We start from the raw sequence: 27,601 nt of genomic DNA on the forward strand, positions 1-27,601 counted from the left end.
TCTGGAGACAGAAAAGCAGATGACCAGTGATATGCTGGAGATGCCGGGGAGCAGCCTGGCAGGAGTGGAAGGTGCTGTGGTCTTTGGGGTGGAACCTCCACTATCATCTTCACCCTGCCTCCCCCACCCCCAGGAGCAATACCACAAGGCTGAGGTGGAGCGGTTCCTGGCAGAGCATGGCAGCCAGTACCAGTCCGTGAAGCTGGTGGGCCCCGAGGTGCAGATGGAAAACGCAGATGCCAGGAACATGGGCGCGTGAGTCGAGGACTGCGGTTATTTTCACTGACAGTGGCGGGCAGAGGGGCCGTGGTGTTGGGAGCAGGAGGCTGGGCGACAGGCATTCAGAGGTCTGTGTGGTCGCCAGCAAGTTCCTGCCTCTCTGTGGGCCTCAGAGATCCCATCTTCAAATGGGGAAACAGTCTCTGTCCTGCCAGCGAAGGGGCTCCTGGGCAGGACTGGGCAGTGTCATTTGGGTTCAGGAAAAAAATGAGGGAAAGAGAGAGGACTGGAGGGCCTGAAGTAGACAGGCTGATGGTTCGAGAAACAAGCTCTGTGCACTGTTAAACAACAGACACACGCAATTTGTGTTGACTGTAGAAGAATTAGACAGTCCAGGTCAGAGGTTGGCAAACTGCCTATAAAGGACAGATCGTAAATCTTTGCACAGGGGCTCTGCGGGATCTGTCGCACCCTCTCGACTCTGCCCTCGTAGCGCAAGAGCAGGCCCAGATGTTATGTAAATGAGCGAGTGTGGCCGTGTCCCAGCAGGATTTTATTTATGGACACTGAAGTCTGACCTTCATGTAATTTCCACATGTTCTTCTTTTTGATTTTTTCCCCCCAACCATTTAAAAACATAAAACCATTGTTCGTTCACTGGCCATACAAAACCAGGCAGTGGGACGATTTGGACCGTGGACCATAGTTTGCTGAGCCCTCGACTAGGGAAACAAAAAACATAAATTTTTAAGGCTTTTGATACAAATTACCAAAGTGCCCTGCCAGAAGTCATCACCAGTTTAGCCCCCACTCCGGGCAGTGTGGGAGCCTGTCTGGTGGGCTGTGCTCTCCCCAATACCAGGGTTTTCAGGGCACCTGATGCCAATTGACAAGGTTTGGGCCCTCGTTTTGAGAGCTCAGTAGCCTGGAGTTTGAGTCTTAGAGTCAGGAGGGGCCTTTGAGGGTGCTGGTCGCAACCTGCACTAGGTCTGGTGTGACTCCTCTGAGGCCCATTGGCTGATCATGGTTGCAGAAGTGGGCAGCCGATGGGCAGCTCCAGGATCAGCCCCACCGACCCTGCATCCTCTTCCTTGCAGAGACCTGTGCCGACAGGACCGCAGCTGTACCTACTACTTCAGCCTGGATGCCGCCGTGGCCCTGACTGAGCCCGACAGCCTGCGGCTGCTGATCGAACAGAACAAGTGAGCCGAGGGTGGGCCCCACACTGCGCATGACTGGTCTGGGCCCAGGGTGGGAGCCCCCCCCTTGCCTTTCTCTCCCTCCCCCTCCTTGGCCTCACCTATCACCCTGGGCTGTGGGACCCCCAGCCTGGCAACTCTGGGTTCTGATAGGGAATGGCACCTTCTGCTCCTGGCTGCCTGGGGTGGGGCGTGGGGAGCAGGTCCCAGAGGAGCCGTGCCCTGCGCAGCTTGCAGAATCAACAGTGTCTCTGGATGTGGGGGCAGGATACTGACCTGGTAACAGAGACTCTTAAGAGGCCTGTGGGGCCTGGCTTAGTCAGGGGAGATGGTCAAAGGATGGCCAGGGAAGGATACTCTGGGCAGAGGGCCTGGCATGGGCAAAGGTCTGGAGACAGGAAAGCAGATGACCACGGATGTGCTAGAGATGCAGGGGAGCAGCCCGGCAGGAGCGGAAGGTGCTGTGGTCCCTGAGGTGGAACCTCTGCTGTCATCCAAGTGAGGTGCTTGGAGAAGGCTGCGTGCAGGCTGAAGGGCACTGCCCGCCTTCCCCATCCCTGGGCAGGTCTGCCTTCCACTCCCAGTGGGCAGGGTGACTCCCACTAAGACGCTGCCCTCCTCAGGAACGTCATCGCCCCGCTGATGACCCGCCACGGGAGGCTGTGGTCGAACTTCTGGGGGGCACTGAGTGCTGATGGCTACTATGCTCGCTCCGAGGACTATGTGGACATTGTACAGGGGCGGCGTGTGTGAGTACCTGAGGGTGCAGGGGGCACCTTCGTCTGGCTTCCTCCTGGGCTTGCACCTCCTTCCCCAGTAGTCCTGTCCTTTTTGCCCTCAAATTTCTGCTGAGCCTCAAGCAAGAAAGACTGCAGTCAGACACACAGAAGGACTTCCTGACAGTTGGCCTGGGCCCACATGCCCAGGGTGAGGGGATCAAATCAGCACTATTGTACCCTCCCAGCCTGTGACCTCCCCCTCCTCCTGGCCCCAGACCCCCAGCCTATGACCCCTCATTGCCAGCCTGTGACCCCACCCTCCATCTTCCTCTTTCTTCCTTAGTGGCGTCTGGAATGTGCCCTACATCTCAAATATCTACTTAATCAAGGGCAGTGCCTTGCGTGCTGAGCTGCAGCCCACAGACCTGTTCCACCACAGCAAGCTGGACCCCGACATGGCCTTTTGTGCCAATGTCCGGCAGCAGGTCAGCAGGGGGCTGGGCAGTCACAGGAGGCCTTATTACTGGGAAAGGTGGGCCTCCAGCTGTGACCACATGGTGGGCGACCTTATCATCTCAGGCTGGGGGGCTTCTGAGATTCCAATGGAGCTGCCCAGAGACCGCCAGGGCCTGGCGGAGGCACGTGGAGCACTGGGCATGAGGGCTGGTCCTCAGGGGCCTGTGGGGACTGTTTTAGCAGACCCGCTTTTCACACCATCTATTTTATTTATATTTTTAACATAACCTAAAGAAAACTAAACTTTCCGTCTAAATACAGCTCCAAGTAATGTGCCCACGAGATGCCTTGCCCTTTCTCTGCACCTCGCCCGTATTTTTTTTGATTTTTTTAAATTTTTTTTTTTGGCGGCTGGCTGATACAGGGATTGATACCTAGACCTTGGTGTTATCAGCACCACACTCTCTGACCAACTGAGCTAACCGGTCAGCCCAATGGGATTTGTTTTTTTTTTAATGTGACAGCATGAAGTTTTCCCCTATGACTAAAACTTTAGGTTAGAATGTGGCCCTTTTCTGTTATGCCTTTGCTCTTTCATTCCCCAGTGAGTCCTCCAGGAAGCTTTCCCTGATTGAGTCCCCAGGGTCAGGCCTAGGCTGGGCGCTGAGGACATAGGGGTGACCCACACCTAGTCCCTGATCTTGTGAACCGCAATCCGGTGGGCAGGAGAGGCTGCACTGCTGCCCTTCCTGCAGCGTGCGGGAGACAGGGAGGGAGGGCAGATCTCTTCCATCGGGCCTGCTCTCCCCAGGATGTGTTCATGTTCCTGACCAACCGGCATGCCTTTGGCCACCTGCTCTCCCTGGACAGTTACCAGACCACGCACCTCCACAATGACCTCTGGGAGGTGTTCAGCAATCCTGAGGTGAGGCCCTGGGTAGGCGGGCAGGGGCTGGGAGTGGAAGGGATCCCAGAGATCCTGGGGCCTGAGGCATCTGCCTCTCAGAGCTTCACAACAGCTGGGACTCTTGTGGGCCACTTTCCTCCTTCCCTCCACACCAGGGGGCTTATAGGGCAGGGTTTGGGTAGGGAGAGTAGGGTCCCCTGAGAGGCAGTGCCAACTAGTGGAAGAGAAACCTGGAGTCGGAAACCTGGGTTTGTGCTGTCAGCTGTGACTTAGTTGACCTCTCAACTTTTGGGGCCTCAGTTATCTTAGCTTTAAAATGGGTCTACTATCCCAGACTGTCTTGTCTCTGAGGAGGAGACAGTTGTGACAATGTTCCTGGACATGGAGAGTTTGCAGATGATGTGGGCATATGCACATACCTGCACACAGACATGTATACACAGGCACACATGTGTACGTACGTGTGCGAACACCAGCTCCTGTGGGCACACTTGTGCACCCAGACAACATACATGCACCCAGTGGGCACAGGCGAATACCACCTCCCCCAGGCATGTACACATTCAGTCACATTTCAAGGGGCCTGTGGGGAGGAGCCCCCTCTTGGAGCATCCCATGGGGTGAGCCCCAGCCAGCCAAGGCCAGGCCTGAGGACCCAGCCTGCCTCCCCCTCCCCGCAGGACTGGAAGGAGAAGTACATCCACGAGAACTACACCAAGGCCCTGGCAGGGAAGCTGGTGGAGATGGTAAGGACGGTGGGCGCCCCCCGGGAAGAACGCTATGGGGTCCACACCCCATGCTTGCTGCAGGGAACAGGGCAGAGGAACGATACTAGCTGACCTGGGGGAGGCACCTTTCTGTCTGCTCTGGCAGTGCTTGAGGCGAGAGAAATAGGCAGTGGGAAGGCCCCTTCCCCCCGCTGGCACTTTCCAGCTGGAGCCTGCAGGGGCCTGGGGGCCTTAGGCCTCTTCCCTGGCCCAGGCAGGAAAGAGGAAAACATCCTGGAATTTGATCTCTACTGTGGACCATGGCCTGGACCAGGAGCGAGGACTGGGCTTCTCTCTGCTCGGCAGCCGTCGGCTTCCCCCGGAGCCTGCGGCCTCTGCTCCCTGGATGTGCATGTCCCTTTCCTGGCCCTGGAGCTGGGAGCCGCATGGACTCTGCTGAGAGAGTCTGTTTCCGAGCTCTGCCTCCTTCTCCCTTCAGCAGCTCACTCAGTCTGTCCAGCATCAACTGAGCCCCCGCTCCTCGAGGACACTCAGAGGGCTCACAGAGGGGTCGTGGGACAGGGCATAGACCCCACAGGGGCCCTGCAGTGGGTTCTGCAGAGTGGGGGGGATGCCACTCTGGACCCTTGTGACTGAGCCCCTGCTCTCCCCAGCCTTGCCCAGATGTCTACTGGTTCCCCATCTTCACGGAGGCAGCCTGTGATGAGCTGGTGGAGGAGATGGAGCACTTCGGCCAGTGGTCTCTGGGCGATAACAAGGTGGGGGCACCAGACGCCTGGGCTGGGCTGCAAGAGGCCACCCTTCCTCCCATGCCTGCTTTCTGGGCTCTTCTGGCAAGCTGGCCGACCTCTCTGGGACTCTGGATACAGGGTACTGGCAGGGGTGCCTGCAGGCAGTTAGGAGTAGAGAGATTGAGAAACTGGAAATGGAGTGTGGGTCCCCCAAGCTGTCATTGCCACTGTGTGACTTTGAGCTGAAGTTGCTAGGTTTTCAGTTCTTGTTTTGTTTTTAGAATGCTCTCACTTCCTTCCCCAGACTTGTATGTGACACAGGTGGGAATGAGCAAATGTAGGATGAGGGGCATTAGGAAGTGATATCAGGACCAAGTTCATCAGAAACAGGTGGCATGGTGGATGGGAGAGGCAGTGTGTTCCCTGAAAAAGGAATCCCATAGCTGCGCTCATCTTGAAAAGTTCAGGCATCTTAAAAAGTTCATTTTTAAAGGCACACAAGACCCTGGCACAGGAGACCCTGTGTGCCTCAGAGACTGGGCTAACCTTTGACCTGGCAGCTGTACTAACCTGTGGTTCTGGTTACCTGCCTAATCCACGTGATTTGGTGGCTGAGCTAATCTCCTGAACCCAGTAACTGGGAGAGCCAGTTCCGAGGTCTGGCTAGCCCTTGAGCTGCAGTGACAGGGCCAGCACTTGAACTCCAGTGCCCTTGCTAACCTAAGGCCCTCTGCACTAACTTTCTGTGCTCTGCAACAAATTACCACAAGCTTAGCTGCTTAAAACAACACCCATGTATTATCTCTTGGTTTCCGAGGGTCAAGAGTCCCGGCACAATTTAACTGTATCTTCTGCTCCTGGTCTCACAGGGCTGTAATCAAGGTGTCATATGGGTTTGGGATCTCATCTGAGGCTCGGGTGGCAGAATTTATTTCCCCACAGCTGTAGAACTTAAAGCAGCTTGCTTCTTCAAGGCCAGCAGGAGACAGAGTCTCTCTTCAGGATCCTCCTTCAAAGGGCTCACCCCGTAGGTCAGGCCCATTCAGAATAACCTGTCATTAATTAACCCAGAGTCTTCTGATTAGGGACCTTAATAACATCTGTAAACCCCTTCACTTTTGCATGAAATGTAACCTAGTCCCCTCATATATCCAGGTCAATGGGAGTAGGTTAGACAGAGCCTGGAAATCAGGGTAGGGGGATCTGGGGAGGCTATTCTAGAATTCTGTGTTTTTTGGTGGCTGGCCAGTACAGGGATCTGAACCCTTGACCTTGGTGTTACAAGGTGGCATTCTAACCAACTGAGCTAATTGGTCAGCCTAAATTCTGCCTCCCACACTCTCTTTGGTCTTTTCCAGGACAGCCGCATCCAGGGTGGCTATGAAAACGTGCCAACCATCGACATCCACATGAACCAGATCAACTTTGAGCGGGAGTGGCACAAGTTCCTAGTGGAGTACATCGCCCCCGTGACGGAGAAGCTCTACCCCGGCTACTACACCAGGGTGGGCATGCCTGGGGTGCTGCCAGGATGAGGGCAGGGAGTGGGGTGGCTGGGAGGGGTCGGGGGAAAGAGTTCCCAGCTTTGGGAAGAGGCCTGGGGTCCCCAGGGAGGAGAGGGGTCTCCCCCAACATCAGGCAGGGAGGCGGGGCCTGGGAGGCAGGGCCTAGGGTCCCCAGAGGACACTATTCCTCCAGCCCCTGTGCTCACCTGTTTAAAATCATTCCGCCAAGTCATCAAGCCCTGCCTCAGTGGCTCGTCACCAGCCCACAGCGGAAGCCCCCCACTCATCTGGCCAGCATGCCCATTCCTCCCCTCAGCCTCTCTCTAGTGCCATCATCGTCATCGTGCGTGGGTCCTCTGCCGCCTGGACTTGCTCCCTCCCTCGGTCACTTCCTTGTTCACATGGTTTCTCCAGACACCTGCTCTGGGTGTGTCTGGGCCCTGCCCTCAAGGAATCAGCAGCCTAGATAGTCCCTGAAAAGAGTTGTGAGGGTCAGATTCATTTCTCCTTCCTTCCTTCCTTCCCTCCTTCCCCTTCCTTCCTTTCTCTTCCCTCCGTCCCTCCTTCTCTTGCTCCCTCCCTATATTTTTATTGAGAACTTTTTCTGTGCCAGCCACTGGAGGGCATGGTGTTAAACCTGCCTTCTGGGAGCTGACATTCCAGCAGACTGGATGAGGGGCCCGTCTGAATCGCCCTGCCTTCCTGGCCTGTACTCCTGGCCTTCTGTGCTCTCTCTCTCTCTCTCTCTCTCTCTCTCTCTCTCTGTCTTTTTTTTTTTTTTTTTTTTTTTGGCAGCTGGCTGGTACGGGGATCCGAACCCTTGATGTTGGCGTTACCAGCACCACACTCTAACCAACTGAGCTAAGCAGCCAGCCCCTTCGGTGGCTTCTCTTGACTAACTCCAGTTCTCTTGCCCCATGCGTTGGCCCAGGCCCAGTTCGACCTGGCCTTTGTCGTCCGCTACAAGCCTGATGAGCAGCCCTCGCTGATGCCGCACCATGACGCCTCCACCTTCACCATCAACATCGCCCTGAACCGGGTTGGGGTGGATTACGAGGTGAGCAAGGGCCACCTGGGACCCAGGGGACAGGCAAGAGGGAGGCAGGAAGGCTGGCTGGTGAGCAGCTGGCAGGGTGGTTGAGGCAGAGGGGCCCAGGGCACAACAGCACCAAAGAACAGGAGAGAAAGGGTGCCAGGTCCATGGAGAGGGCTTCCTAGAAGGGGTGGGTTCCAGGCACAATTTGGTGGGAGGGAGAGGGCTTTAGAAACCATAGTGCATGCCCTTTGGGAGGTCTGGGCTCAGACTGCCTGGCTGTGGATCCTGCCTCCCACCTTGTCAGCTCTGTGGCCTCAGGCATGTTTCCTGGCCCCTCTCTGTTTCCTCATACCTTAGATGGGAAAACTTTGATTATCCTCCATAGGATTGTTGTGAGAATTAAATGAGGTCCTGGGTAATGGCTTACGTGGAGCCACAGTAAGTAAGGGAATGATGGCTATTAGTAATTAGTAGGTGAGAGTTGTCCTCGCTGGAAGAAAGAAGTCTGCTTTGGGAATGGCAGGGGGTGGTGTTAGTCTAGGTGTGGGACACAGGCTTGTGGCTGGAGGCAAGAGCGGGGAAACCGGGAAGACAGCAGAGTGGGGAAGGAACAGTTCTGGGGGCCTCAGGGCCAAGGGAGGCCTCCAGGTGCGTCCTGCTAAGGGAGTCAGCCAGCCACTCATTCATTCAGTTCTTAAGCTACTATTTTTTAAGAATTTTTTTGGACTTGGCCCTGGGCTACACACTGTGAAGGATACCCATAAAAACAGCTATAATTTTTTGACATCTTACAGTGTATCAGGCATTGTCCAAAGCCAGGGGTTCTCAATTTCCGCCCCCCAAGACTGGAGACTTGCCAATGCCTGGAGACTTTTTTTGTTTTTTTTTTTTAAAGATGACCGGTAAGGGGATCTTAACCCTTGACTTGGTGTTGTCAGCAACACGCTCACCCAGTGAGTGAACCGGCCATCGCTATATAGAGATCCAAACCCGTTGCCTTGGTGTTATCAGCACCACACTCTCCCGAGTGAGCCACGGGCCGGCCCTACCTGGAGACATTTTTAATCATCACAGCTATGTCAGGGAATGACAACTATGTCACTGCTCTGTCAGAGAACACACAGAGAGGTTTGGAAACTTGGCCCTAAGCTCTTATTTGTATCATCTCATTTAATTCTCACAACCCTGTGCAGTTTAACCTGCATTTTACAGAAGGGGAAACTGAGGCTCAGGTTGGTCACAAAGTTAGTAAAGCATGGAGGTGACATTGGTCCAGGGCTGCCTAACTCCAAGGCCAGAGCTCTTGATCACTTATTCCACTTAGTGTCTTGCTTAGGCAGCTTGTGGCTGTCTCCCCACCAGGCATCCCCAGACCAGCTGAGCTGAGGGCGGCTTGGCTGTGGCGGGATAGATAGGAGAATAGAGAATAGGGAACAGATGGGGCAGTGGGGAAAGGGCCTGATTTCCTCTTTGGACAGTGCCGCTTCTGTCTCCCAGGGCGGGGGCTGTCGGTTCCTGCGCTACAACTGCTCCATCCGAGCCCCGAGGAAGGGCTGGACCCTCATGCACCCTGGGCGGCTCACACATTACCACGAGGGGCTTCCGACCACCAAAGGCACCCGCTACATCGCCGTCTCCTTTGTCGATCCCTAACTGGCCAGGCCCAGTCCCCTCGGACCTTTCCTCTTTGCCGACAACCACTGCCCAGCAGCCTCAGGGCTTCAGGGTCCAGGGAGCCGTGTCCAGCCTCCAGGCTCCTGACTCCCCTCTGCTCTTGGAGCTGCCCGTTGGAGAGACTGGGCAGCAGGCGCGGCGCAGACCACACTCCCATGGCTGGGGCTTTGCGTGGTGCTCTGGACCCACCCCAGGAGACACTGTTCACTTCCCTGCTTCGTAGGAACTCCTTGTCCCTGTCTTCCTGAAAAAAACTGCGTCTCCCTTCCTCTGCTTCTTCTGTGGGGCGAGACTTGAGTAGAGCAGGGGCTTGCCTGAGCTGCCAGAGAGACTCTAGGGGCCAGAAGCCACAGCTCAGGTCTTCTCCTCCGCCGAGCTGCAGCTCCAGGGACTTCAGCTTCAAGTTTTGGGGTACACACAGAGACTTGGATCAGACTCGAGTTCCCACCCTGAGCCTGGGACCGCCGAAGCACCATCCTCTGTGCCTCCTGTCATGACAGAAAACCATTGTCCTCTGGAAGCAGTGACTCAGAAAACCTCCTGGGAGACAGGAAAGCCATCTGTGCCACAGCTCTGTCCTCTACTTGACCCTTGCTGGGGGGGAGGGAGTGACACATCCACACACTGCACATGGTCACCCTGTCCTGGATGCCTCCACAGAGAGGCATGGACAGTCAGAAACAGGAGATTTTCAATTAAAGGTCATTCAAACCACTGAGTGGGAGATGCTTACGTCAGATGGGTGTGCACGTGTCCGAGCGAGTGTCTGCAGGGAGAGGTTTTAAGAGCCCTTGATTGGTAGTTAAGAAAGGCTGTGACAGCAGACTCGGTGACATCTATTCTCCAAACCCAGTTCTATGTGATCTCTGTGTCATTTGTATATTCCACAAACACTGTGTGCCAGGCACTGGCTGTCTGGGGCACACTTCTTCATCTGTCAAGACCCGCACCAGGTGTCACCTCCTCTCTGAAGCCTTTACTGACCACCCTTCCTGCAATCGTGAACAGAGGAGAACCAGGAGAACTTCTGGTGCTTCTGACGGCCCTTGCCATACCCTGGACAGACTCTTCTGGTGGCGCTGATTACACTTCGGGACATTTATTAATAAGAGTTAACATTTATCCATCCCTTGCTGGGGGCTGGGCATTTGCATGTCAGCCACTCATCACATAGCCCTCTGGGTAGGGGCTATGATTTCCTTTTTAGAGATGAGGAAAGGGAGGCTCAGAGGCCAAGTGATTGGCCTGAGTTCACGCAGCAAGTAAGTGGTAGGGAAAGGGATTTGAATACGATCTCAGTGATGGAAGAAATCTGATTCCTGCCCGAGGCACTCATAGTCAGCAGTGGGGACAGAAAGAACCAATGCATTTCACCATGGACTCTATCATAAATGCCCCAATGGCTGTAAGAACAAAGTAGGGTGGCAACTGAGGGGGCAGCTGACTTATGGAACTCAGTGCTCCTCAACTGAGGGTGATTTCGTCCCCCAGGGTACATGTGGCAACGTCTGAAAGCGTTTTTGGTTGTCGCAACTGGGGAGGAGAGAACACTACCAGCATCCAGTATGCGGAGGCCAGGGATGATCCTAAACATCCTAGAATGCACAAGACAGCTCCCCCCCCACCAAAAAAAGAGCTACCCAGCCCAAAATGTCAGCAGTGCCGAGGCTGAGAAAGCCTAATAGCGGATGCCATTTAAGCTGGGTTTTGGAGGGGAGGAGGTTTCCAACAGGCAGAGGCACATTCCAGGTCCAGCAATTGCAGGTTGGCTGGAGTTTGTGGGGTGGGAGTGGGGTAAGATTGTAAAGGCCTATTTTCCCATGCTATGGAGTTTGGGAGGTGACTGGAGTCATTTAAGGGTTGTGTGTATGCCTTTTAAAGATTTTTAAGTTTTTTAGTTTTTAAAATTGGCTCATAGTAAATTCAAACGTCACAAATCTGAAGCTCTCTCTCAACCCTCATCCCCAACCACTCTGTTCCTCTCTCCAGAAGCCACCATAGCTGGCCAGTTAGTTCAGTTGGTTAGAGTACATTGTTGATAACACCAAGGATCCCCTTATTGGCCAGCTGCCAAAAACCAAGCCAAAACAAAACAGAAGCCACCATGGCTAATCTGTTTCTTGGTGGTGGTTCTTGAGCTGGTCTGTGCATACACAAGCATGTAAGTGTGTGTCTGTGTGTGTCTTATGGTTGTTTTTAACTGTTACCTTCTTTTTATTAAACACAATTTGTGTCCATCATGAAAAAGTCAATCAAAATAGGAACAGGTGATGTAAAAAAGAACAGTTTCCTACATCCCTTCCCAGTAACACGGTCAGCTGTACTGGGGAGAGTCTTGTCATCGAGGGGGTTGAAGCAAGGGCCTCACAGTTTGGAGCTGTGTCTCTGAGAGGAAACCCAGTGCTGGGCAGAGAGCAAGGCTAGAAGCCTGGGAATGGATTCAGAGGGTCCTGTGGCTGTCAAGACAAGTGACGAAGGCCTGGGCCAAGGCTTGCAGGAAGGTTTAGTGAAGAGGAGGGAATGGATCGGAGAGATAGAAGGAGGAAACTCCAGACCTCCGCCCAAGTTGGGCAAGATTCTGTCAAAGAAGAGGAAGGAAATAGAATTCATAGTTCCTGCCTTCAGAGAATTGACAATCCCCTTAGGGAGGCCAGAGAGAGTGGAGGAGGAAGCAATCAGACAGCGACAGTACAAGCCAGCTAGTAACTGAGGCCCCAGTGAGAGCCACATCCCAGACAGAGGCCTGGCCACACCCCGAGACAGGGACTGAGTGCCGGTCCACAGTCTAGAGTCAGATTCTCAGGACACTAGGCTGCTCAGAGGGTAGGGAGAGTGGGACAGCTCCCTCTGACCAACCTCACGGGAAACTGATAAGCCACTGAAGTAATAATGATTTACTTCTTGAGATATGTGTGGCAATTTTCTACCCTGGTTATAAAACAGTGTAATCCAGTAGAAATCCAATGTGAGCCACTTAAGTAATTTTAAATTTTCTAGCAGCCACATTTGAAAAAGTAAGAAGAAACAGGTGCAGTTAATTTAGATAATATATTTTAACTCAGTTTATCCAAAATATTGTCACTCCAACACGTCATCAATATTAAAAAATTAATGAGAGAGTTTACATTCTTTTTCGTACTAAGTCTCACAACACATCTTAATTTGCACTAGCTGCATTTCAGAGGCTCGGTAGTCACACGTGGCTGGTGGCTACCATATAGGAGAGCTCAGGCTTGCAGCTTTCCCTGCTGAGGCTGAGTCCTGCAGGCGACTTGTTTACTGCTGTATCCCAGTGCCTGGCACATAATGAGGGGCCCAGTGGTCTGACATCTGAGTTTAGGTGATCTCCCCTGAGCCTCCTGGGGCCGCCGTGGAGATGGAATAAAACGCTGTATGCTGGCTACCGGTGCAGTGACCAGCACTTAGTAGGAGCCTGATGCGAAGTTGCTGCTCTTCTCACTTTCTCAAAGGCAACTGAAGGGCGGTAGGCCCACGCTTGCCTCTGTCTTCCTGGATTGAGTCAGTTCACCCTAAACCCTAATAATCCTCTGGAGAGGGTTTCTCTAAAGTTGCCAAGAGCAAGTCTGGATTCCAGAGGTGGCAGAGGCCCTGGGGTCACGCTCTGGGGCAACCAACGAAAGAAGAGCCGGAACATCTAATCCACACCCTTGGTTTTTTGCCCCTTGACAGCTCGAGGCCCCGCCCCGCCCACCGGAACTACAGCCCCCAGAATGTAGCGCGAGGCCCGAGGCTGACGTCATCGGCTTGGGACGCCCGGCGGTGAACGAGCGCGCTGAGGCGCCTCTCGAAGCGTGGAGACGCGCGACCTCTGAGGCATAAGGGATAATAAAGTTGAACCGGCTGAGCTCGGAGTACACCTCACCGGGGCCGAGCGGCGGGTGACGGGCGCATCCCCTTCCTCCTCCCGCCTCTCCCTGGGGTGGCGCTCGTTGGTGACGTCGTGGGTGTGATGGCCGCCGCGAGGCCGGGAAGGTGAAGGTGAGAGGGCGAGCGCGCTGGGGTGGCGGGGACCGGTCCGGAGAGCCCTGCGCAGGCCGGCGTGGGCCGGTGGGACGCTGGGGCCCCGTGGGTTGGAGATCCGGTCAGGTGGGCGTCACCACGCTCGGGTCTTGCCGCCGGGCGCTCCGCGGCCCTGAGAGGAGGGGGCGGAACGCGGGACCTGGGGGGTCGGGGCCCCTGAGGCTCCTCACGGCCCCCGCCTTCCCACCTTTCACGGCCACGTTCCACCCGTCTTCTACCCATTTTCCGCCCGGTCCTCTTCATTTTGCCGGCATTTACTCTGCTCGTGATAGGTAGATTCCCACGTTCACCTTCGGAGCGCCCTGCCCGCCCTCACTTCGGGCGCTTATTGCCCCCTCGTGCAAGTCTGCTTGTTTGCATGACTTTGCTCAGAACTATAAGACCCTTGAGGGCAGGAGCTATTTCTTATCCGTCCCTAACGCTAGCCCCTAACACACACACAGAAGGCACACAGGAAGATGCTGAATAAGTAGCTGTCTGGGTGCACGAAGGCAGTTGCCCTGTTTCTTTATATTCTCAGTTATCTCTCTCTCTCTCTAATCCCGAAAAGGGCTCTGATTATCCCCTTCCCCCCACTAAAGTGGGGGCGGGGTGGGGAAGAAGGCAGCTCCATAAAACTGAAAACAAGTGAGCTTTGGAGTCAAACAGAGCTGGTATGTTAGTTCTCAGCTGGCCACTTGACTCGCAGTCTGTAAATCTTCCAAGTATTCCAAGCCTCTGTTTGCCCTGTAGAGTTGAGAATAGAGATACGTTACAGCAGCTGGCACTCACTGACTTTCAATCCATTTCACTTCTCTTCCTCACCTCCACCCCGCCCATCTCTAGCCAGCACTTCTGCAGTCCTCAAACTCAGTCTTTGTTCTGGTTGGTCTCCCTCCTCTGGTTATGCCTTTACTAGGGGCCCTACGGGGGCGCCTGGATCCAGCACATGGCTGAACACATGTTTGTGCACATTGAGGATTGGCCTCACATCTGTAGATGTTGTGTTTGTCCTCAGGGCACTTCCTCACATGCCAGCCCAGATCCCCAGTACGTCAATGAGTAAGCTGCCCTCAGGGATGAGTTTGTTTTGCTTTAAAACCTGATTAGACAAGTTTTGCACATCAGTTTTTTTCCCTACCTGTTGACAGCTCCCTTTTCTTTTCCAATAAGTTGGGACTGGTGGAGTCAACACAATCAGTAGCCAACCTCAACCTGAGACAGGACAGAGAACTCAAATTCTTCTCCATCTTTGACTCCAGCGTGTCCATGATGCCCACCCTGTGAAGATCTCTCACCATCCAAAAAGTAAGTGGTAGCTGCAACTTCTGGCGACCTGGATTGAGTGGAAAGGGACATGCTCTGCTGGCCCTCCGGTGGCAAGTCTCTTGGACAAGGTCCTCTTTGCATAGAGCCAGAGCTTTCCAACCTGTGTTGGAAAAAAAACTACTGTATCTCCTTTCTACTTCCATTGAGGATTGCACTGGCTACTGGGAGAGACCGTGTAAAGGTTGATAATTCAGAAAGTGGCTGGAATCTCCTGGGCTCTGTGAAGAATTAGTCTCTGTCTCCCTTGTTTGTTGTTCTCTGCTGTGCTGGCTCTTCTCCCCCTCTCTGCCCAGCAGAAGTTGGCTCCTTATCATAGCTCTTCTTAGAGTCTACTCTGCCTCCTTTATCCTGTACACTCTTTTGTTTCAATTTCTCAGCTTCTCCTCTGTTCCAGTTGTGCCAACAGACGATCCGTGGATCCATTTTATTTTCCCTGCTAGGAGTTGCTCTGCATAAAACTGGGTAAGGAGGTGGTGTGGATTCAGGGACTGCTTGGGACCCAAACACAGCTTGCAGTGAATTTTGCTACTGCTATTCCCACACCCAAGATACCTAATACTTCTCAACTAATAGCCTAGGTTGAGGGAAAGCTTTTGATCACCAGGGGTTTAGAATTGGGCTTGTTTCTGGTCTTATGTTAATGTCTGTTAATACTGTGCCCCTGGCACTTTGTTGGAGTGGGAGTAGGAGACTACCAAGATGAATGTGCTTTTCTTCCCTAAAGTGTGATCCTTGGGATTTTAAAGACTATAACACAGAAGGGTTTCTTCGTTGAATAAATTTGTGAAGTGCTGCATTAAACACAGTTAAATTGGTCTTCCTTCCCAAAGCCTTTACTATGCTCACATGCTCCAGTGGAGGGGATGGTAGCATATGGTGTTTTACAAATTGATTCTACTATGGAACGCTTTTCACGTGGAACACTGGGAGTAACTAGATTTCTGTGGACCACACTTTGAGAAATTATGCTGAAACTATGATCTCAAGAGACTTTGAGGCAGTCACAGAAGCTCAAAGTGTGCTGCTTGGTGTGTAACTGATACTGAAGCTGGACTCTCAGGCCCTGCATGCCTGCGGCGAGCCCTGTGGTGAAGTAGGGACTATCAGGGCTTTCTAGAGGAGGAACAGGAACTCCACTGCCTCCCACCACTCTGGAAGATTAGGGAGCCAGCAGGCAAAGCCCTGAGATAGTGGGGGCTCTGTCTTGTCTTCTGTGCATGTATTTTGCAATTTCAGTCCTTTTGTGCACATATGTATGTCCAGTTTGCTTTTTGGAAGAATTAAGTTTCAGAATCTGAAAGATTTGTTTGACTGTCGACTCACTGAGCTCCAGATACTGAGAAGCAGATGCTTAGCCGAAAGCTGCTTTTTAAGAAATACTTGGATTTGTGGGGTTGAGGGTTTGGATCCCCATACTGGCCAGCCGCCAAAAAACAAAACAAGAAGAAGTGGATTTGTGTATCTAGGAATGGAAGGTGTGTGATGGAACCCCCACAGGGGGTATTCTCTTACCCATCCCATATCTCACAGTCCTGGAGGAGGGAGGTAATAATAGAAAGAGGTTACTGCTCTGTGTCAAGACTGGCTCTCTAGAAGCTCAGAACCTAGGCGGGAACTCAGGATGTGATAAAGAAACAGAAGTCTGGTAAGGTTGCACGTCCTCTATGGAGATGTCAGGGAAGGCTTCGTGGAGGGGTGACACTTGAGCTGGGTCTAGAAGGACAGTAGGAGTATGCCAAATGGGTGAAAAATGAAAGAGGGGTCCAGGCAGAAAGCAGCATGTGTTAGACGAACATGGAGCCTCATCTTGGGAATTAGCAGAGCCAGCGGAATCAGAGTTTGGAGGGCTTGGGGCCAGGTTTTCTGCAGGGGATTTGGGTCCTGCAGCTGCAGGCTGGACAGTGGTGAATCAAAGCAGCTCGTGGACCCAGCAGACCTTGTAACCTCTAAGCTTTTGCTAGTGTGCGTGCCTTTGAATCTTGCACTTGCTGAACACTAACGCTTTTGGTTTCATATCCTTTGGGCTTGCACACAGTGACCAGAACTTAAATGCACCTGCTGCTAAATGTCCAGCGGATATCAGGGAACTTGCTTTTTGCAAATAAGTCACTTCTGGAGCTGGGCACTGCTGTACCTCCCTGGAGCAGAGCTGTTTATTCGATCTCCATGACACTGGGTGGGGGAGCAGTGGGTGTGTTGGTGGAGTTACCTCTGCCCTTCCCTGAAGGCTGGGTGTTTGTGGGAAGAGTTTTTTGATCTTGCTGATAGAATTTGTTGTTATAGTTGTGGTATCACTTGTAAAGCTACCTTTGAGCTCTTATTTGCATCGTCATCTTTAGTCTTGCAGTTTATGTGGTATCTTTCTTGTACACATGGAAAAACCAAAGTTCTGAGACTAAATAACTTGCTTAAGTTTATACCACCAGAAATAGTACAATCACGATCTGAACCCAGCTTTGCCCAATCCAGAGTCTGTCATGTGCAGCCCTGTGTCCTGCCCCAACACCCTGTTTCTTGTCCTTTTGGGTGGCTTTCCTCTCTGCCTGCCCACATCCCCTTTTTCTCTAAGAGTCGTACCTCTGGGCCACGGTAAACCTGATTGCAGTGCACTTTCCTTTTCTGCTGAGGAGGAGCCTGAGTGCCGTTTTATTTCCAATTCCCTTTCTCAGAGTTGTGCTGTCTTTTGTACTTAAGCTCTTAACACATGGCCTCCATGCTGAGAAAACTTATAGTTGTGGTGTGATACTGAGGAGGAAGGTAGAAAGGAAATAGGGTCACTTCCTTCCCCCATCTCCTAAGGAATCATTAACATTTCAAAAGAATTTGTAGATTTGGGCAACACATGTGGGTCTCATGTTCCTGTGGGTCTCTCTGTCCATCCACACTTGGGGATATAACGTTCCTAAGAGCCAGTTTTGGCAGTCAGTCTTCGTGTGCTTTTTCCAGATGTTCTTTCTGCTTCTCAGGACCTGTTCCACACCCTTTGGCACCGTTTAGAAGTTTCCTGTGTGTGCTCATGAGCAACACCTCTCATTTCCCAGCTAGAGCAAGTCAGGTGCTGCTGGGGTGGAGGGCTGGTCGCACTGTGATTCGGAGGCTGAGGAGAGAGTGGCCGAGCCAGGCGCACACAGCTGCGCATGCTGCCCTCCTCCCTGGAGGGGCCTTTTCTCTTTGACTTCCCAGGATCTGAGGCTCTGCTGGGAAGGAGCTCTCTTGTGGTGGGAACTATGAGGAGGGACGTGACAAAGGTCCACTTTTGGGGTCGAGGGTTCCCAGCCACACCCAGGTGCCATCTTCACTGGTATATCTGCCTCTTTTGACCTTTGACCAGGGACCTCTAGGACTTTGGAGTCAAGTCACCTAGCCCCTGACATGTTACTGCTATGTGAAAAAAATAGGCTACACCAATGTGTGTGATTGAGAGCAAGAGAGAGCCATACAAAAATACTGTGATAATAAACGAAATGTTAATAATGCTTATCACAAAATGATGAGGTTATGGATTTTTTTCCTTTAGTTTCCAAATTTTCTACAGTGCATGTAAGTTATACTAAAAGACCAGTAAATGTTTTTTGAATAAGTTGTAGAAGTACTTTCACTTGAGTATCACACTGTCTTGTCCTTTTCACCCTCCCTTCCCCAAAATAAATCCTGTTGGGAATTAGGGCCGTTGGGCTCCTGGACAGCAGAATGGCCAGGGATGGGGGTGGGAGGCACTGCCTTGAGCATCTCTTCGCTTCCACTGCTTTCACCATTCAGCACTGTTACTTAGGTGGACAATGTATAGGAAATAAGTCAGATTCTGTCACATTTTCCTGTCTAAGACTCAGAGGAGTTTTTCTCTGTGTGTCATCTCACGATTCCTCCCCATCTCTCTCTGCTGGGGAAGACAGGGCCTGTCACTACTCAATAGGTGGTAGGCCTGAACTCAGGCCCCTGGCTCCATGCATCTGAGTGCCCACACTGTGTGACAGGGAGACTGGCCTAAGTGTCCTAAGAGGTCCCTTCTTACTCTCAAGATTCTGGTTCTTATCTCGCCACCCCTTGATATGGTCCTGCAGAGCCCCAAATTCTTGGTGACGTAGAGCTGGTCCTAGTTCTCCCCACCATACTCTGCCAGACCCCCAGAAGAACGCCCCAAGGTGGGTGTTCCTAGGTTCACTCACATTGTCTTCTCTCGCAGCGCAATGTCCCTGCTCTTCTCTCGATGCAACTCCATCGTCACAGTTAAGAAGGATAAGAGACACATGGCTGAGGTGAATGCTTCCCCACTCAAGCACTTTGTCACTGCCAAGAAGAAGATCAATGGCATTTTTGAGCAGCTGGGAGCCTACATCCAAGAGAGTGCCACCTTCCTCGAAGGTGAGACAAGCACCTGACTCATGCTTATCCATTTCAATATTTAGATAGTGGGATTTGGGAGTAGGGAGGTACAGCCCTGCTCTTGGGGAACTCCTGCCTAGATGAGTTGTTGCCCTCAGTGATGCTTTGGTCTTCTCTTGGAATCATTTGGAATGATCTCTCTTCTGGGGAGATTAGCTCAGGAAAGACAGGTGAACTACCATTTAAGAATTAATTTAACAATTCCACATATTTTTTGTTTCATTTAATCATGAGGGGTAGGTGAATCTTATCACCATCCAAAAGGCAGGCAGATTGGGTGTTTTTTTGTTTGTTTGTTTTTGTGTGGCTGGCTGGTAGGGGGATCTGAACCCTTGACCTTGATGTTACCAGTACCATGCTCTAACCAGGTGAGCTAACCAGCCAGTCCCATGGTTTGATAGTTGTCTTATACCTTATAAGTGGCAGAGTTGGGCTTTAAACCCAGGTGTCTTCAACTTCAGAGCCATGTGTTTTCCCTGGCCTGGTTCTGGCTGCCATTACTACCGGCACTGTCTGGGTGTTGGTTATCCCTGACTAGGGTGCCCTCTCTTTGATATTTTTAGATTGGTGACAATACTGTGAATAGGAAACTTGCATCATCTGTACCCTTTCTGCTAGTTACTAATTTAAGCCCAGCCTCTAGTCCCTCATTTGTCAGTAGAGAAGAACTAGTCCCCAGGGCCCCACTCGGTCTGAGCACCAACTCCAGCTGCTGGTTTTCTCAGGCTCCCTCTCTAGAAGGGCACCTTGGCTCCAGGTCCTAGGATTGTCTGTGTGAAGACCCATTGGCTGAGTCTTACCTGTCCTTGGTTTCCTCATTTGTGAAAGAGGGGCTCAGGTGAGACCAGGTGTAAAGTAAGGTAAATCATAACTAAAGCCAAAATGTTTCATTATTTTAGTTATACGATTTCCATTTATGTTGTCAGAGCTAGGGCTTAGACCCTCCAAACCCATTGTACAGACTGGGTCCCCAGACCTCTCACACGCAGGTCCATGCTAAGTAATTAGGAAAGATTCCAGGAGCTGTTGGCAGATGACATGAGCTCAGTCCTCAGCTTCCTCAGCGGCAGCAGCTTACAGGTCCGGCAGTGGCAGGAGCCCCGCAGGGGGTCCTAGGGGCACTAGCAGCAGCAGCCTCCAGCAGCAGTAGGGGCATCCCAGGACTGGGAGGCACTATGGCTCAGTCACTCATCGTTATACTTAAGTCCATAACCCAGGACACCTGGGTGCACATGCGCAATTACTCTGGACGATAGCCAAGGAACACCTGAGCACATATGCCTATTTACATCAAATGCTTGGCAAGATTCTGAACATCTGAGGGGCCCTGATCATTTTTCCTATATTTTCCCAACACCAGGGATTTTCAGATTTTGGTCTGTAGAGCCTAGCCGTTCAGAGGAGATGGCCCAGGGGTTAGCTCCTGACTCAATGGGCTACCTTCTCTCCATTCTGCTTATAACTAGAGCAGTGTGGCTTCTCATTGTTTACATGCCAGGCTGCTCCATGAGGTTCCCTTTAAAGAAAGAGACTGTGTCCAGTTTCCTTCTCCTATCTGTGCCCTGCCCTTTGCATGGTAGTTGATGCAAGAGAAGGTATCCCCTAAATATTTGTTGAATTAAAAAACTCAGGCTGGCCGGTTAGCTCAGTTGGTTAAAGCATGGTGTTATAACACCAAGATCAAGGGTTTGGATCCCTGTTCTGGCAGCCACCTGCCTCCCCCCCAAAAAACCTAAATTTTAAAGTCGTATGGTTGGTGGTTGAAATTATTCCAATTCATTATATGTTTATTTAGCCATAGCTCTGGTCTATGCAGAAATGCAATTCCAGTTCTCTGCAGAGATTCAGAGATTCCAATTCATTACCAGTTTATTTAGCAGTAGCTCTGGTGTGCCTACCCTGTGCCCGACACTGGGCATACAGAGATGGGGCAGACCAGGCCTCTGCCCTTCCAGAGCACAGACTAATCCTCTGGTCACTTATTCAGATGCTCTGAGTCACTTACTCAGATGATGCTGAGGATGAACACGTACTTAATGAAGGTGTTTATGCGATGGGTGTTTTGATTTCTCCTCTTGTGAAAATATAAAACCTCCTGTATTAGTATGTTTCTGTTTTTTATAACAAAATACTTGGAACTGGGTAATTTGTAAGAAAAAAATGTATTGCTTATAGTTTCAGAGGCTGGAAAGTCCAAAGTCCACAGAACACATCTGGTGAGGGTCTTTGGTGGTGGCTATACAGCAATGCAGGGGTCTCACATGGCAGAAAATGGGAGAGCAGAGAGAGAGCGAGAAAGAGAGAGACTTTTACATGCTCTCCTTTTAAAGCCCTCAGAACCACGCCCCTGACCACATTATTAATCCATTCACTGTGGCATGGTCCTACAATCAAATCATCTCTTCAAGGCCCCACCTTTCAGGAACTTTGGGGAACACAATTGAGGCTTCAGTGAGTTTGAGGGGGACATTCAATCCAAGCATTCTGCCCCAGGCCCCCCAAAACTCATGTCTTTTTCACATACATTCATTTTGTTTCCAAAGTCTTAACTTGTTTCAACTCAAAGATCCAAAGTCCAGAGTCCCATCTGTGAAATCAAAACAAGTTACCTACTTCCTAGATGCAATGGTGGGACAAACATAGGGTACATATTCCCATTCAAAAAGGGAGAAATAGGCCAAAAGAAAGGGGTAACAGGTCCTAAACAAATCTGAAACCCAGCAGGACAGACATTAAATCTCAAAGCTGGTGAATCACGTATCTTGACTTCATGTCTGACGTCCTCTGCATACTGGGACGGGGGTTGTGTCCCCAAGTCCTCAGGTAGCTCTGCACTATGGCTTTCCTGGTCTCAGGTGATGCTTTAGCTCTTGCATGCTGGCATTGCACGCTGGTAGCTCTACAGATCTGGGGTCTCCATGGTGGTCCTGCTCTCACGGCTCCACTAGGCATGGCACTGATGGGGTTTCTCTGCTGTAACTCTGACCCCAAGTTTCTGTTTGGCATTGTTCTAGTAAAGGCTCTATGCGGTGAATCTGCCCCTGTGATAAATCTCTTCCTGGGCCCACAGACTTTTCCATACACCCTTTGAAATTGGGGTGGAGGCTCCCAAGCCTCCACAACTGTAGCATTCTGCGAACCTGCAGACCTAATACCACATGGGAACCACCAAAGCTTCTGGCTTTTATTTTCTAAAGCTGTGGGTCCAGCCATGCCTGGGGCCAATTTAGCCATGGCTGGAGCAACCAAAGCAGCTGGGATGCTGATGCTAGAAGCAGTTTCCTGAGGTGGCCCTGAGCAGCCTCAGGCTTGTTCCCCAAGACCATTCTGTCTCCCTAGGCCTCTGGGCCTGTAATGGAAAGGTTGGCCCCAGAGGTTTCTGCAATGCCTCCAGGGCCTTTTTCCCCTTCTCTTGATGGAAATCCCTTTCTTTTGAACTAATCTTCTTAGCACCATTGCATTTTTCTCCTGAAAATACTCTCTGTTTCTCTACTACATAGCCAGGCCGCAAATTTTCCAAATCTTTACACTCTCCTTTCCTCCTAATAATAAATTCTGGCTTTATATCATGCCTTTTATGCCATAACTCAGCATAGGCTGTTACAAGTAGCCATGTAGCCTCCTTAATGCTTTGCTGCTTAGAAATTTCTTCCACCAAATCCCTGGGTCAGCATCCTGAAATTCCACATTCCTTAAAACTTTGGGGCATGAACAGAATGCAGCCAAGTTCCTTGCGAGTTCATAGCAAGGATGATCTTTGCCTCAGTTTCCAATAAGTCCCTTCTCACCAAGTTCCACACTTTCCCTAGTTTCCTTGTCTTCTGAACTCCCACCAGGAACGAGGCTTTTCCTACTCCGTTCCTCCAAATTCTTCTAGCCTCTCAACACCCAGTTCTAAAGCCGTGTCCACATTTTCAAGTATTTGTTGTAAGCAACACCCCACTTCTCTGGTACCAGTTTTATGCATTAGTCCATTTCTGTTGCTTATAACAAAATACTTGGAACTGGGTGATTTGTAAGAAAATGAAATTTATTGCTTACAGTTTCAGAGGCTGGAAAGTCCAAAGTCCAGGGAACACATCTGGTGAGGGTCTTCTTTGATGGTGGCTTTACAGCAATGCAGGGGTCTCACATGACAGAAAATAGCAGAGCAGAGAGAGAGACTCTCATGTGCTGTCCTTTTAGTCTTCAGAACCACGCCCCTGACCACCATTATTAATCCATTCACTATGGCATGGTCCTACAATCTAATCACCTCTTCAAGGCCCCACCTTTCAATTACCGTAATAGGATTTCCCACTCTCAGCAGTTACGGTAGGGGCCAAGTTTCCAATACCTGGAAGTTTGGGGGACACAATTGAAGCTTCAGTGAGTTTGTGGGGGATATTCAATCCACAGCACCTCCCCTATTGGTTAAATGGAAGGGAAAGAGCTGGAGTGATCCTGAGCTGTGTGGGATTCCTCCATCTCAGGGAGAGGATGGTTCCCTCCTGGGGACTGTTCAATAAAGGGCAGATAACAAGAGATTGTCTGCCTTATGGCTGTTGCTTTTAAATGTTGCCACATGCTTGAGAGTCAATTTCCTCCAAGGGGCATTCCAAAGGCCATGCCCTGGTGCCCATATAAGGGTTGAATGTTGATGGCTGTGTGGCAGGGGTGACTGGTGGACATAGGAGGGCTTGTTGGCTTGGTCACTTCCTTTCATGGCACTAGCTCACTGGGCAGTCTCTCTGACATGCCAGTTGTCATGTTCTGGATGCTTTGGAAGTGTTCTCAGGGCTGGGGTCTGTCAGACTGGTGGTTCGCAAGAGTGTGCTGAGGGGCCAGACACCCTCTACTTCCCAGCCAGCTGAAGCATCTGCCTGGCACGAGTGCTAGATGGGATGGGGCAGGATCTCGCTCAGTGACTCCTGCCTGTAATGATTTGTCAGCCACCTGCCTGCCAAGGGTACTGGGAAAAAGCGATGCAGTGATCCAAGTATCTACTCACTTAGCAGACAGTTGTGCACCTGCTGGGTGCTGGGATCAGGTAGTTCGGCCCTTGTGGTAGATGACGTGGACAGGTGACCTAGTTACATTATGGTGAGGTAAGTGCTCAGATGGGAGAAGTACAGGGTGCTGTGGTCCCATTTACAAGGGGGACCTAATGCAGGTTGGGTGGGGAGTGGTTGGGGAAGGCTTCCTGGGGGCTGTGCCGTCTACCCTAGACCTGAGGCCAAGTGGGAAGGAGCCAGACACCCCTAGGCAGCGCATCAGTTCTGCAGAGAGTGCGGTGGGGTTTGGGGCAGCAATGAGCAGAGCCTAGAGGAGTGAGGAAGCTGGCAAGTTTGGGGATGTAAGGGAGTGAGAGGCAGGGGGTGGCAAGAGCTTCAGCTGGAGGGACAAGCAGGACCAGCAGGGCCACGTGAGGAAGGACTCCGTGAAGAGACACGGAGTGGTCAGGAGCCCGGACTCCAGAGACAGCCTGCCTGGTTCAAATCCCAGCTTTGCCATGTAAATAACAAGGATCAAATAAGACTGTGTTTGAAAAGTGACTAGGACAGTGCCTGGCATTTAGGGGGAACTTTGTAAGTATTTGTTAAGAAGAAATACACGAGTAAAGGATGGCAGTTACCATTCAAGTGTGCGTCTTATAACAGGCAGCATTCTTAGCACTTGGTGTTTTAATTCATTTGATCTTCGCAGTGGTCACCTGAAGTAGATATTAATAGCTCCATTTTACAGGGGAGGAAAATAAGACCCAGAAAGGTTGATTTGCCTAAGGTCACAGAACTAGGAAGTGTTGAGAACCAGCACTGGAACCCAGGCAGTCCTGCGTCCAAGCCATATTCTTAATTGCCACACCATGAGGCCACAGTAAGGAATCTGGAGCTTCAGCCCAGTGGCAGCAGGGACCCACAGAGGGTGGACTTGTGATTCGAGTGAGCAAGGCCAGCACTCTGGCCCTTCCAGACTTGGGATTGTAGAACTTCTCTGATCACGCAGTGACCCATTTTCAATCCCCTCCTCCAGACACCTATAGGAATGCAGAACTGGACCCTGTTACGACGGAAGAACAGGTTGTGGACGTCAAAGGTTACCTATCCAAAGTGAGGGGCATCAGCGAGGTGCTGGCCCGGCGGCACATGAAAGTGGCTTTTTTTGGCCGGTGAGTCCTGTAGCCCTCACCTTTCTTCCTAGCTGCGAGGGAGGGAGGGAGTCAGAGCACCCCCAGGCAGGGAACAGCCGGCGTGCCTCAGAGTTCATCACTCCCCTTTTTATTTTATTTTTTGTCATAAAATACACATAATGTAAAATTTACCATCTTAACCATTTTTCAGTGTGTAGTTCAGCAGTAAGTGTATTCACATTGTGCGCTCCCAGTCTCAGAGCTTTTCACCTTGCAAAACTGCAGCTCTGTCCCATTAAACAATAACTCCCCGTTCTCCTCTGCCCCAGCCCCTGGCAACCACCATTCTGTTTTCTATCTCTGTCATTCATCTTGTAGCATGTGTCAGAATCTCCTTTCTTTTTGGGGTGGGAGGGGGTGCATGGCTGGCTGGTAAGGGGATCCGAACCCTTGACCTTGGTGTTATAGCACTGTGCTCTAACCAAGTGAGCTAACCTAGAATTTCGTTCTTTCTTGAGGTGAGTAATTTGCCATTGTGTATATACCACACTTTGATTATCCATTCATCTATTGGTGGACACTTGGTTTGCTTCCACCTTTTGGCTATCGTGTTTAGTGCTCCTAAGAACATGGTTGTGCAAATCTCTCTCAAGTCCCTGCTTTTGATTCTTTTGGATATATACACAGAAGTGGAGTTGTTGGAATATATGGTAATTTTATTTTTAATTTTTTGAGGAACCACTGTGCTGTTTTCCATAGCGGCCTCACCATTTTACATTCCCACCAGCAGTGCATGGGGGTTCCCATATCTCCACATCCTTGACAGCACTGATCGTGTTCTGTGTGGTTGATAGTGGGTGCTCATGGGTGTGAGATGATGTCTCATTGTGGTTAATGATCAGTGATGCAGAGCACCTTTTCATGTGTTTCTTTGCCATTTGTATATCTTCTCAGGAGAAATATCTACTCAAGTTCTTTTTCCATTTTTTAATAGGGTTATTTTTTGTTGTTGAATTGTAGAAGTTTTAAAATATATTATGTATATTAATCTTTTGTCAGTATGATTTGTAAATATATTCTTTCATTCCATAGGTTGCCTTTTTGCTCTGTTGATATGTCCTTTGGTGCACAGTTTTTTATTTTGATGTCGTCCAATTTTTCTGTACTTATACTTTTTCGCCTGTGCTTTTAGTGTTATACCCATAAAATAATTGCCAAATCCAGTGTCATGAAGCTTTTCCCTCTTTTTTCTTCTAAGAGTTTTATAGTTTTGTTCATTGGCTCTCCTTGTTACACTTTGAGGTCTAGTAGACACCTTTTAAGAAATTAAAATCCAATACAGGAGGAAAAGGCACTTAGGCAGGTTGGATGCTAGGCACACAGTGGTAGCCTAGGGAATAAGCATTGTGTCTAGAGTCCTGTCCCTAATGACCTTTGACCTCAGTTTTGACCCTGAGTTCCTCTGGGCTGTCATTTCTTCATACTCACCTGGCAGGTGTGGCCCTCAGGTGAGCTAGCCACTGCCTGTCTCGCTGGATGCAGGTGAAGCCTTTGTAGCTCTGAAGTGAGTGATGTGGCTGGCAAGCTTCACCTCAGAGAAAGGCTGTGTTTAGCACAGGTGGAGAGCTCTGAAACCCAGAGCAGATGAGTCTGCTGAGGACAGCTGTTTTCAAGACCAGAATCTAGAGAAGAGATGTGACCAGTAAGATGACAACGTAATCTTCCCTTTAGCCTGGCAGTTATCACCTTTACTGACGAGGTGGGGCTTCAGGTATGAGGGGAGCGTGATGAGAAAGGAGCAGCAAAACAGGCCCTGGGTGGAAATTAAGGACACTGGGGCCATTTGGCTGAGGTATTTAGACAGAGGAAGATGCCTGGGCATGAGTCAGTGGTTTCAGGTAGGAGTGGGTTATGCTTGAGAGACAGACTGGCAGTCTCCATAGGTGATGCTGAGAGGTGGCTGGATCATTCCAGGGGCAGGCTTAGTGTCTGTGTGCAGGCACTGCCCTGTGCAAGCCCCTGCAGACAGGTCTGAAGTGATGAACTGGGAGCACATCAGAGGCTTGGGCCCAGCGGCTTTTGTCCGTCCACTGCAGTGAACACAGAGCACCTGCTCTGTGCCTCTTGGCACTGTCCAGGCACAGGTGACATTGCAGAGAACGAGACTTTGGATTCCAGGCTGGTGACTGCATTGTGAAGGCCAGAACCGCCGATATCAGGGGCTTCTCTGACAGCTGTTATTTCCTCCCAGGACGAGCAATGGGAAGAGCACCGTGATCAATGCCATGCTCTGGGACAAAGTTCTGCCCTCAGGGATCGGCCACACCACCAACTGCTTCCTGCGGGTGGAGGGCACAGATGGCCATGAGGCCTTTCTCCTCACTGAGGGCTCGGAGGAGAAGAGGAGTGTCACGGTAAGGGTGCCTGCGGCCAAGGCTGGGCTCAGGCCAAGCAGCAGGTCCATCAGGACAGAGCTGACCCCACCCCCAGGCGAGGCAGTGCATCCCTGTGGTGGAAGATGGGAAACCCTGTTTCGGACAAGCTTTCTGGAGGATTTGAGATGGCTTTTGGGAGGGTTGGAAATGC

The 27,601-nt window shown here is 51.2% G+C and overlaps 2 protein-coding genes and 1 non-coding gene across 7 annotated transcripts in view; 2 read left to right on the forward strand and 1 right to left on the reverse strand.

Annotated features, from left to right (window-relative positions):
* The window catches only part of PLOD1 (procollagen-lysine,2-oxoglutarate 5-dioxygenase 1), a 28,081-nt gene extending 18,193 nt beyond the window's left edge, over positions 1-9,888 (forward strand). The window contains exons 10-19 of the mRNA XM_063104759.1: positions 134-255; positions 1,317-1,421; positions 2,042-2,167; positions 2,481-2,622; positions 3,405-3,518; positions 4,181-4,246; positions 4,882-4,986; positions 6,318-6,464; positions 7,396-7,521; positions 8,998-9,888. Of these exons, the coding sequence (XP_062960829.1) occupies positions 134-255; positions 1,317-1,421; positions 2,042-2,167; positions 2,481-2,622; positions 3,405-3,518; positions 4,181-4,246; positions 4,882-4,986; positions 6,318-6,464; positions 7,396-7,521; positions 8,998-9,153 (1,209 nt within the window). The 3' untranslated portion in view covers positions 9,154-9,888. The remainder of the gene's footprint in view (positions 1-133; positions 256-1,316; positions 1,422-2,041; positions 2,168-2,480; positions 2,623-3,404; positions 3,519-4,180; positions 4,247-4,881; positions 4,987-6,317; positions 6,465-7,395; positions 7,522-8,997) is intronic.
* On the reverse strand, positions 7,261-7,335 carry TRNAT-GGU (transfer RNA threonine (anticodon GGU)). Its single transcript has one exon. It is a non-coding gene; the product is annotated as a tRNA-Thr (tRNA).
* Positions 9,889-12,952: 3,064 nt separating the features above from the next.
* The window catches only part of MFN2 (mitofusin 2), a 28,190-nt gene continuing 13,541 nt past the window's right edge, over positions 12,953-27,601 (forward strand). The window contains exons 1-6 of one of the 5 annotated variants that reach the window (XM_063103853.1): positions 12,953-13,173; positions 14,346-14,502; positions 14,901-14,985; positions 18,707-18,885; positions 24,919-25,054; positions 27,267-27,429. In XM_063103853.1, coding sequence (XP_062959923.1) covers positions 18,711-18,885; positions 24,919-25,054; positions 27,267-27,429 — 474 coding nt within the window. In that variant the 5' untranslated portion in view covers positions 12,953-13,173; positions 14,346-14,502; positions 14,901-14,985; positions 18,707-18,710. The other 4 variants (XM_063103854.1, XM_063103856.1, XM_063103855.1 and 1 more) reach the window with 4 other exon arrangements.

This window comes from Cynocephalus volans, chromosome 8 (genome assembly GCF_027409185.1).
Source record: "Cynocephalus volans isolate mCynVol1 chromosome 8, mCynVol1.pri, whole genome shotgun sequence".
Lineage (NCBI taxonomy): Eukaryota > Metazoa > Chordata > Mammalia > Dermoptera > Cynocephalidae > Cynocephalus > Cynocephalus volans.